Genomic DNA, 11902 nt, shown 5'->3' with positions numbered 1-11902 from the left:
TAGCTCAAGAACAGTGCGTAGAGAGCTTCATGGAATGGGTTTCCATGGCCGAGCAGCTGCATCCAAGCCATACATCACCAAGTGCAATGCAAAGCGTCGGATGCAGTGGTGTAAAGCACGCCACCACTGGACTCTAGAGCAGTGGAGACGCGTTCTCTGGAGTGACTAATCACGCTTCTCCATCTGGCAATCTGATGGACGAGTCTGGGTTTGGCGGTTGCCAGGAGAACGGTACTTGTCTGACTGTATTGTGCCAACTGTGAAGTTTGGTGGAGGGGGGATTATGGTGTGGGGTTGTTTTTCAGGAGCTGGGCTTGGCCCCTTAGTTCCAGTGAAAGGAACTCTGAATGCTTCAGCATACCAAGAGATTTTGGACAATTCCACGCTCCCAACTTTGTGGGAACAGTTTGGGGATGGCCCCTTCCTATTCCAACATGACTGCGCACCAGTGCACAAAGCAAGGTCCATAAAGACTGGCCTGCACAGAGTCCTGACCTCAACCTGATTGAGAACCTTTGGGATGAATTAGAGCGAAGACTGCGAGCCAGGCCTTCTCGTCTGACCTCACAAATGCGCTTCTGGAAGAATGGTCAAAAATTCCCATAAACACACTCCTAAACCTTGTGGAAAGCCTTCCCAGAAGAGTTGAAGCTGTTATAGCTGCAAAGGGTGGGCCGACGTCATATTAAACCCTATGGATTAAGAATGGGATGTCACTTAAGTTCATATGCGTCTAAAGGCAGATGAGCGAATACTTTTGGCAATATAGTGTATATATATATATATATATATATATATATATATATATATATATATATATATATATATATATATATATATATATATATACACACACACACACACACACACACACACACACACAACCGGTCAAAAGTTTTGAAACACTTGACTGAAATGTTTCTCATGATCTTAAAAATCTTTTGATCTGAAGCCATATGCTTAAATGTTTGAAATTACTTTTGTTGACAAAATATAATTGTGCCACCATATTAATTTATTTCATTATAAAATTTAAAAAATAAAAAAAGTTTTTGAAATTGATGACTTGATAAAGAAAAGCAGCCAGTAAGTGCCCAACATAGATGGGAACTCCTTCAATACTGTTTAAAAAGCATCCCAGGGTGATACCTTAAGAAGTTGGTTGAGAAAATGTCAAGAGTACATATCTGCAAATTCTAGGCAAAGGGTGAATACTTTGAAGATGCTAAAATATAACACAGTTTTGATTTATTTTGGATTTTGTTTAGTCACAACATAATTCCCATAGTTCCATTTATGTTATTCCATAGTTTTGATGACTTTACTATTATTCTAAATGTGAAAAAAAAAATTATAATAAAGAATAAGTGTTTCAAAACTTTTGACCGGTAGTGTGTGTGTTTGTGTATGTGTATATATATATATATATATATATATATATATATATATAAAAAGAGCCGCTTATGTGTTCGTCTTTTTAAAGATGTCATTCCGTAAGTGTTCCTTATGCGAGGGGCACATCCCACCTTCAGATCAACATGAGAGCTGCGTTCGCTGTCTGGCCCACACCCACGCAGAGGCAGCTCTCATGGAGACAGACTGCCCTCACTGATGAGGGCATGAGTCTCAAGGCGCTTCACTCGCGAATCACCCTTGTTCTGAGGGACGATTCAGCCTCCCTTGCCCTTCCACCCGCCTCTTCTGTGACACCCGTGGGATCACATGAGGCGGCACGGTGGGGCCGTGAAGTCGAGCAGGATGAATTTGAGGTGGACCTCGTGCAGGCACACATCCTGCGAGCCCCTCAACCTCCATGTACTGCATCTGTGCCAGTACAGTATATGCATGACGAGCTTCGGCATGAGCTACAGGAGCGCACAACCTCATCATGTTCGCCGGTTCTGATGCTGGGGATGATGTTATGTCTCTCACTACATCTGACACTGGCGAGTGGTCAATAGAGGACGTCGCCCTCCTTCCCCTACTGAGGGCGAGGAGTGTGCACGCGCCACTGACAAGGAGATGCTTTGCGTCTTTTCAAGGGTGGTTGAAGAGCTTGGTCTTGAGTGGTCTCCTCCAGAGGAACTGGAGAAATCTCACCTTGATGAGTGGTTCCTGCAGTCCGGACATCGTCAAGCGACCGTGTCCCACAGATCTGCCGTTCTTCCCAGAGGTTTATAAAGAAACTGACAAAAACCTGGCGTGCGCCCCATTCAGCTCGATCGCACAGCGATTCCACTATCCTCAGTGGACCATGGGAAAGACAAAGGTTACGCCCAACTGCCCCCCGCTAAAACCCCATGCCTGCTGCTTCAGCACTGCCAAAAGTCGCCGCCGGTAAAACCACGCAAGCCGTGGCCCAAACGTAGGCAGCCGCCTCAGCACTTCCGGACCTGTCCCAAAGAAGGGTCGATTAGGGTGTGTCAGACTGGGTGTAAAACGATCGAGCATGGCTATGTGATTCAGTTTGTATGCCAGCCACCTTTCTTCACCGGCGTTTTGCAATCTGTGATCTGACCACAGGACGTGTACAGAGATTCACAGTTTCCTCGCAAAAAATTGCGATATAGACAGTCCCAGACAGCGACACACACAGCAGGCTTTATAGCCGTTATTTTCTCATTCTGGAAAAGGACGAGCGCATACAGACCATTCTGGTGTCTTTCTCAGTTAAAACTGGGGAAAACATTACCACTGAAGTCATTTCAGAGAATGCTAGGTTTTATAGCAGCAGCATCCGCCATCATACCGTTAGGTCTGTTACACGAGACCTCTCCAGTACTGGCTCACGTGACATGTTCCACATTGCGGGCGCATCGCGGTGACTTGCTGCTGTCTGGCTGCTCTAGCACCATGGACAGTGCTGGCCTTCTACCAACAGGGTGTTATGCTGGGTCACATTTTCAGAAGAAAAGTGGTGAACACAGATGCATCCAACAGAGGTTGGGGGGTGGTGTGCAATGGACGCCCAACTTCTGGCACCTGGACAGGTGCGAAACGGGCATGGCACGGGCAACGGGCATCTTTCTAGCTTTAAGAGCTTTTCCTTCCGACATTGTGAATCACCACATTCTGATTCGTTCGGACAACACAACAGTAGTGGCGTACATAATTCGCCAAGATGCGCTGGCCCACAAACGGCCAGCAAAACACATGTATGCGTTTCCCCGGTGCACCTCCATTCTGTCATCAGCAAAGTCTAAGTGGACATGGAAACAGTTCTGTTAATTGCATCGAAATAGCCCAATCAGTCCTGGTTTCCGGAGATGGTAGAAATACTGGACGGGCCACCATGGAAAATACAGCTGAGGAGAGACCTTCTCTCTGAAACACAAGGCATGATTTGGCATCTCCAGTCAGAGCTGTGGAGCCTACATGTGTGGCCTCTGAATGGAGCGCAGCGGACGAGCCAGAATTGGCTCAGTCGGTGATGAACACCATTTTACAGGCTAGAGTACCGTCCACGAGACACCTCAATGCACTTAAATGGAATGTATTCTCTAACTGGTGCATTTCACGCGGCCAAAACCCAGTGAACTACCCTGTACCTGAAATTCTTACATTTCTTCAAGAGCGATTGGATGCAGGACTTACTCTGTCAATGCTAAAAGTCTATGTAGTGAAATTTAAAAAGTCTATATGCAAAAATTATTTAATTAAAGTTCCTTAAGTGAATAAATCCCCCTCGCCCGGCTACAGTCCCGACTTGGGACCTAACTTTGGTCCTAAAAGCGCTCGTGGGGGCCCCCCCTTTGAGCCTCTGGCCTCTGCTGAGGCCAGAGGCTCCACTTTCTCTTAAGACCGCATTACTACTGGCTCTGGCCTCAGTAAAATGGGTCCGTGATTTGCAAGCACTGTCAGTCGACAATTCATGTCTGGAGTTTGGTCCGGGTCTTTGAAAAGCCACCGTCAAACCCAGGGAAGGCTACGTGCCTAAGGTTTTATCCATGCTTTTCAAAGCTCAGGTAATTCACCTTCAGGCCTTTTTCCCTCCTCCATTTAATCCAGACGAGGAACAGTTCTTGCATTTGTTATGCCCTGTGCGAGCGCTACACACATACATTGTGCGCACATGACAGTTCAGACTGTCTGACCAGCTCTTTGTGTGCTATGGAGTACGCACAAAAGCAATGTCCATCTCCAAGCAAAGACTTTCCCACCGGTTTGTTGATGCAATCGCCCTGGCTTACGAGTTGCAAGGTGCGAATTGCCCAATTGGTGTTAAAGCACACTCAACTAGACTCTGTTTCCCATATTCGTCAGTATGATGCAATGTCGAGTGAACTGAATCATAAGGGAACAGACTAGGATTTTTTTTTTTAGGTATGAGCGATGTGCTCTTTGTCCCTCAGTCAGAAAATTCTGAGGAATGGCGTTTCTGTGCCCGCTTATATACCGGACAGCTTCACGCCTAAAAGGGCAGGCTTAAACACCATAGCCAATCTTAGAATTGGGAAAGGGTTTCAACTAAGTCATTGTAAAAGGAATTTCCCATATGCATCAGCATGATGCAATGTCTCTTTCCATTCATCTCAGGGAACCGAGGTTACATACGCAACCGAGACATTATTGAAAATGGGATTTAAAAAAAATCATTTTAATATACAATGATTGGCAAATCAATCATTTAAACTCATTTGTGAATACTTCACTAAAATGTCATGCTTTAAAAGAACAAACTATTCACTCATAAATCAAAATTTTACTGTCATGAAAGAAAGTTTTTCTCTAAACAAGCTTTAACATATATAATATTAAGATTAAAAATATAAAAATAATGATAAATTATTATAATTTAATGACATATGCAATGATAAATAATTACTTTTTAAATTAAAATAAAGTATTTAGAGGTTGTGATAGCATTTGCGGTACTACTGTTAATTTTGTGCCGATAAAAATACTGGTATTACAGTTTTTTAAACTACATTAATACAGCAATGAGAATCGAATGAAAATCACTATTGAGAATAATGGGGATAAAAAAATTAAAAAATAAAACTTTAAAAGAAAAACATCTGAATGCAATACAGTAAAGATAATTTATTTTGCATGACTGTAATTAGAAATGGGGGGATGAATGTGCTTAATTTTCTTAATGTCAAAATGCAAAAAAATCTGTGCTAAAAGTAGGCTTCATATACAGTATCTAGCCTGCTCAGTGCATCCACATGAGAGTTAACAAACTCATTGACTATTTATACACAGACACTAATTGCAATTTAAAAAGCCACAGGTGTAGGAAATTAACCTTTAATTGCCATTTAAATCTGTGTGTGTCACCTTGTGTGTCTGTAACAAGGCCAAACATTCAAGGGTATGTAAACTTTTGATCAGGGCCATTTGGGTGATTTCTGTTATCAATATGATTTAAAAAGGAGCCAAACAACTATGTGATAATAAATAGCTTCATATGATCACTATCCTTAAATAAAAGACAGTTTTTTGCATTATCAGTCATATTTTCAAAATCAACGCCAAAATTTCACAATTTCTGCCAGGGTATGCAAACTTTTGAGCACAACTGTAGATTTTAAAATACAATGAATTCTTTTTCCTTTTGATTTTGGGGTGAAATGTGGACTAGTTCTTGAAAGCTCAGCCTGATCTCATGAAATTTACGTGAACATCGCAATGTTTTTGCAAACCTGAAATTACGTGCTTCATTACACGTTTGGCTGCAATTTCCCAATGAAATGTCCAGCGGGGTGCCAAAATTGAGCGAAATAAGGTTGTAATCAGATGAGGTTTTTAAGGTGAATTTTAGATGGAGGTTTTAATGAGTAAAACGTACCTCCCCTAACCTAAAACATTTCCCTAAACATAACCATTAGTGTCCTAAAAGATAAATGTGAGTTTAACAAAACAGACATCCTTACCCTTAAACAACACCTAACCGATAGTGTTTTAAAATGCCAATTCAAAATGAAAATTCGTATTGCTTCTATGCCACTTTCAATTTCGTACATCTTCGGCTGGACTCGAACCAGGGTTGATGAGTCCAAACTCCAACACTCTATCAGGTGAGCTACCAAATAAGCTATTCATATTGGAATAAGTGTGTAAATGTAGGTGAGTCTGTAATACAAGTGTTAAAATGTATAGTTTTTCAAATCATGCATTAAATTAACAGTGTGTGTGTGGGTGGCGGGGGTAAGTAATAAAGTGAAAAATAAATGTTTATGAAGTCAAAATCAGCTATTGTACATGTAACTTGTGTGACTGATTAAAATGCTCCGTTGTTGTAGCACCTTTAGTGTTCATTTTACCAGGAAACTGCAGCGAAATGTAGAAAGTGGCACGTAAAAGTCAGTTTGCAAAAATTTATATAGAGTAACGTTCATTCTATGAGACCAGGTTGCAACAGGTTTTGTGAGATTCACTTGCATATAGATTTAAAGTTTGTGTGTATAATGTACCTTGTACCAGTTGCGGTCATGCTCCGTCGAGTGACTATAATACTGTAAGACTTTAGGTATTGTACTCTCATTGATACCCTGAAGACTGAGCTGCCACTCTCCCAGCTTCAGAAAACACCTGTACACAGGAGAAACATGAGAAGGTTAGAGAATGCTGGGTCGTCTTTGCGCTTCCAGTCACCGTTACACAAGCAGACTCATCTAAACAACCTAACAGAGAGCAGGGACAGATTATGGCATTGAAAGACCATCTTTGTTCCACTCTATTATAACTGTTCTAAAACCTAGTAAGACAGCATTTTAAGGCATCATACTGTATATGCGCTGTCGACATAAAACTGTTCCAAAAGGTAGGCAGCATGATTATGCTGTCACCTAAGATACCTGTAAGGCAGCATTGCATGTATCTTTCACAGAGAAGGCAATTCCAAAGTGAATAATGAGCTCAGTGAAAATGTTCATTTAAGATGGTGGACAAGTCAAATCTAAAATATATTTTATAATATTGATTTAAATTAGGGCTGTTGATTTAACACATGCGTTTGGGGGTGATTAATTGTATAAAACAAATATGCACAAATTCGGTAATAAAAGTATAGTTGAAGTCAGAAGTTTACATGCACTTAGGTTGAAGTCATTAAAACTCATTTTTTAACCACATATTAGCAAACTATAGTTTTGGCAAGTCATTTAGGACATCTACATTGTGCATGACATGAGTAGTTTTTCCAACAATTGTTTACAGACAGATTGTTTCACTTTTAATTGACTATCACATTGGGTCAGAAGTTTACAGTTTACAAGTTAACTGTGCCTTTAAGCAGCTTGGAAAATTCCTTCTGATAGGCTAATTGGCTAATTTGAGTCAATTGGAGGTGTACCTGTGGATGTATTTTAAGGCCTACCTTCAAACTCAGTGCCTCTTTGCTTGACATCATGGGAAAATTAAAAGAAATCAGCCAAGACCTCAGAAAAAAAACCATTGTGGACCTCCACAAGTCTGGTTCATTCTTGGGAGCAATTTCCAAATGCCTGAAGGTACCATATTAATCTGTACAAACAATAGCATGCAAGAATAAATACCATGGGCAGCCATCATACCACTCAGGAAGGAGACAAATTCTGTCTCCTAGAGATGAATGTAGTTTGGTGCGAAAAGTGCAAATCAATCCCAGAACAACAGCAAAGGACCTTGTGAAGATGCTGGTGGAAACAGGTAGACAATTATCTATATCCACAGTAAAATGAGTCCTATATCAACATAACCTGAAAGGCTGCTCAGCAAGGAAGAAGCCACTGCTCCAAAACCGCCATAAAAAAGCCAGACTACAGTTTGCAAGTGCACATGGGGACAAAGATCCTACTTTTTTGGAGAAATGTCCTCTGGTCTGATGAAAAAAATTTAACTGTTTGGCCATAATGACCATCGTAATGGAGGAAAAAGGGTGAGGCATGCAAGCCAAAGAACACCATCCCAACCGTGAAGCATGGGGGTGGCAGCATCATGTTGTGGGGGTGCTTTGCTGCAGGAGGGACTGGTGCACTTCACAAAATAGATGGCATCATGAGGAAGGAAAATTATGTGGATATTTTGAAGCAACATCTCAAGACCTCAGCCAGGAAGCTAAAGCTCGGTCACAAATGGGTCTTCCAAATGGATAATGACCTCAAGCATACCTCCAAAGTTGTGGCAAAATGGCTGAAGGACAACAAAGTCAAGGTACTGGAGTGGCCATCACAAAGCCCTGACCTCAATCCAATAGAAAATTTGTGGGCAGAACTGAAAAAGCGTGTGCGAACAAGGAGGCCTACAAACCTGACTCAGCTGCACCAGTTCTGTCAGGAGGAATGGACCAAAATTCCAGCAACTAATTGTGAGAAGCTTGTGGAAGGCTACCCAAAACGTTTGACCCAAGTTAAACAATTTAAAGGCAATAATACCAAATACTAACAAAGTGTATGTAAACTTCTGACCCACTGGGAATGTGACGAAAGAAACAAAAGCTGAAATAAATCATTCTCTCTACTATTATTCAGACATTTCACATTCTTAAAATAAAATTGTGATCCTAACTGAGCTAAGACAGGGAATGTTTTCAACGATTAAAATGTCAGAAATTGTGAAAAACAATTTATGTTTAAATGTATCTGGCTAAGGTGTATGTAAACTTCTGACTTAATCTCTAGGTATTTCCCTTTAAGTTTGAAGTACTTGTAACTTTGTGTCTTTTATGAGCCACGTCAGCAGGGAGCAGTCACGCACCTCAACAATCCTCACAAGCAGTGTGGCCACACCGTTTACGCAGGACGTGTTCTTGACAGCTGGACGATGCACAACAGAATGCTGGAATCGAGAGATGCGATTTTCAAGTTTAAACTACTTTTAACTTGATACAGCTTCCTAAAAATTCAGTGTTTATGCGTTTAAAATAGCTAGAATGCACCCTGTGAGAAAATGACAGATTGACAAACTCAATTGCAAAATGGACTGCTGTCAAATGTAGTCTTGTTCAATGTTATGGGAATAAAACAAACAATATATTGACTTCTAAACCCACTTTTTGTATTGCCTGATGTAATCAACTCATCTGCAACAATAATGCAATACATTTAAATCTGAATTATAGATTATATTTATTTGAATTATTCAATAATGTAGGCTATTACTTATTTGCAATTATAATTTGAGGGCCTTTCTCAGGAAATATTGATAAGCGATTAATTGAAATTATTTCAATTAATTATCAGCATGCGATGTAATTAATTTGATTAAATGTATTTTAATGCTTATTTGAGTATTGAGACATTAGCATTTTTTATTCTATTCCTTGAATTTCCATGACTTTTCCAGTTGTGAATTGTACAGTTACTGGATAAGGATTAAATAATAATAATTATAATAATAATTTTATAGAGTTTGCACTTACAATTTCAAGCTGATGAATAAAAAAAAAAGAAAATTCACTTTAAAACCTTTCATTACTTTTTTGGATTTTATAAATTTTCATGACTTTTCCAGGACTGGATATTACTGTTTTTTAATTCCCAGTTTTCAATGACAAACCAAAAGTCTACTGGAATTAATTGCGAGTCACATCACTCATGCACTTCACATAAAGGGCTGTATTTGTATGACTCATGGAGTTAATCCCTATGTAGAGCGTTCCAAATGAGTCACTTAAGAGGTTCCATTTCAGTTAGGATGCTGCCTTAGAATGTAGCTGCCTGTGTAAAGAGTAAATAGCAAGGCAGCTCACTAGGTTTTGGAAGTCTCTTTCTCTTACTATACTGCTGTTATTGTATACATGTGCCATCATTTACATTGCTGGCCATTTTTTCCTTGGGTGTCTGACCTGAGACTGCTTTCACTGGCTAGGAGACCAGACTGCCAGGAAACTTCCTCGCAGTTCAGAACTCATCATCTGCGCAGAGTTAAGCAATTTATTTGTTCTGACCAGAATTCATTTTCACATAAAAGGGAACAGCAAAAAGATCAAAAGCAATCTTGTCATTAATTGAGCGTCTGCATTAATAGGCAGGAACGGTATGTTACAACACAAGGGGAAAAATAACGCTTTTAAATGTTCTGATGATTTCAGAGAATTCACATTCAAACATTTTTTACCATGCCTTCAGAATTTGATATGATATAGGGCCTACAAGATATAATGCTTATCAGAAATAGATAATGTATATTCAAACAGGAACATGATATAATCAGCTTGTTAATGTTTACTAATGAATTTAACTAACATTATATAATGCTTAACAGATCTTTGATCACAGATGTAAATTCTAATACTTACAAATGTTTTTAAACTTTTATTCATGGATGACTTTGCTCTTTTTAACATCTATGATTGTAACAAATGTTTTAAAGATTAACAAATAACTTAAGATAATTTCAATGCTTACAAATGTCATTAAACTTCAATTCATAAATGATCTCATGCACTTTTTTTACATTTACAAATGTTTTCAGAATTTTTTTTCACAAAATGTTCAGTTTACAAATGCAATACACTATGCCATAACAACCAGCGGTTCACTGCTCACGAGTCGCAAGATTTGGCCAACAAACAAACGCACCAGTACTGTAGGTTAGCCAAATTACTGGTGAAGTACTACACTACCCACATTCCCGAAGCGAAGTCCTTCATGGATCCACCAATCAGAGATCACAGAATCTTGGCAATGTAAAAAAAGTAAAAAGCTGTTGATTCATTTTAAATGACAGTTTCTGTCAATAGGCGTTAATTCATTAAAATTTTAGTGTAATGCAAGGTTTATTGCAATACATGCTGAGACTGCTTGAAAACTGAAGATCCAAATGAATGGTCAGAATCTGTATTGGTTAATATTTTTGAGTAAAAAGACATTGAAAGAAATGAAAATTGACCCAAAATGAAAATTCTCTCATTTACTCATGCCATATCAGATACGTATGACTTAATTCTGCTGAGCACAAACAAAGATTTTTAGAAGAACATCTCTGTAACTCTGTAGGTCCATACAATTCAAGCGAATGGGTACCAAAATTTTGAAGTTCCATAAAGGCAGCAAAAATATTAATAAGACTCCAGTGGTTTAATCCATTTCTTCAGAAGTGATAAGTGTGGGAGAGAAACAGATCAATATTTAAGTCCTTATTTACAATAAATCTCCACTTTCACATTATTATTTTTGTGTTTTTGGCGATTTGCATTCTTAGTGCATATCACCACCTACTGGGAAGGGAAGATAATTTATAGTAAAAAAGGACTTAAATATTGATCTGGGTGAGCAAGCTGTCTATATTTGTGAATTTGTAGTGTGTTATGTAATGTTGTTTTGTCTGTATGTGTTTTATAAGTTTTGTACTTGTGTCTAGGACCCCCTCGAAAATTAGAAGTTACATCTCAAGGGGCTATCCTTTCAATAAATTCAAATCTGTTTCTCACCCACACCTAACATATAGCTTCTGAAGACATATATTTAACCACTTATGGATTACTTTTATTCTGCCTTTATGTGATTTTTGGAGCTTCAAAATTTTGGTACCCATTCACTTGCATTGTGAGGACCTGCTGTACAGAGCTAAAATATTCCTCTAAAAATCTTTGTTTGTGTACAGCAGAAGAAAGAAATTCATACACATCTGGGATGAAACAATGATGAGAGAATCTTCATTTCTGGTGAACTATTCCATTAATGTAGGATGTTCTTGTTATTATGTTGCTGTTAATCAAGCATACAACTAAGTTTAACATACCACCCCTTTCACTAACTTTGTTACAGTAGTTTAAAGGTGCACTTAGTCATTTTTTCCCCATGAAAAAAGGTTTACACCTAAATAAATTAATTGTAATTTTGAAACATATGTATAAAATCATGACCTCTCACATGAGATGAGGACTCTAGTCATATCATTAACCTTATAAAAGCTGTTTTATTCTACATGGGGAGGGGCGCCCTCATCAGGGCTGCCCATTTTGAATCACATG

General features: G+C 39.1%; 1 protein-coding gene across 2 annotated transcripts in view; it reads right to left on the bottom strand.

Annotated features, from left to right (window-relative positions):
* mtor (mechanistic target of rapamycin kinase) overlaps positions 1-11902 on the bottom strand; it is a 317851-nt gene that overhangs the window by 64669 nt on the left and 241280 nt on the right. For both annotated transcript variants that reach the window (XM_051670135.1, XM_051670136.1), the window contains exon 38: positions 6420-6537. In XM_051670135.1, the coding sequence (XP_051526095.1) occupies positions 6420-6537 (118 nt within the window). The remainder of the gene's footprint in view (positions 1-6419; positions 6538-11902) is intronic.

This window comes from Myxocyprinus asiaticus, chromosome 33 (genome assembly GCF_019703515.2).
Source record: "Myxocyprinus asiaticus isolate MX2 ecotype Aquarium Trade chromosome 33, UBuf_Myxa_2, whole genome shotgun sequence".
NCBI lineage: Eukaryota > Metazoa > Chordata > Actinopteri > Cypriniformes > Catostomidae > Myxocyprinus > Myxocyprinus asiaticus.
This window is presented reverse-complemented; position numbering and strand designations above follow the sequence as displayed.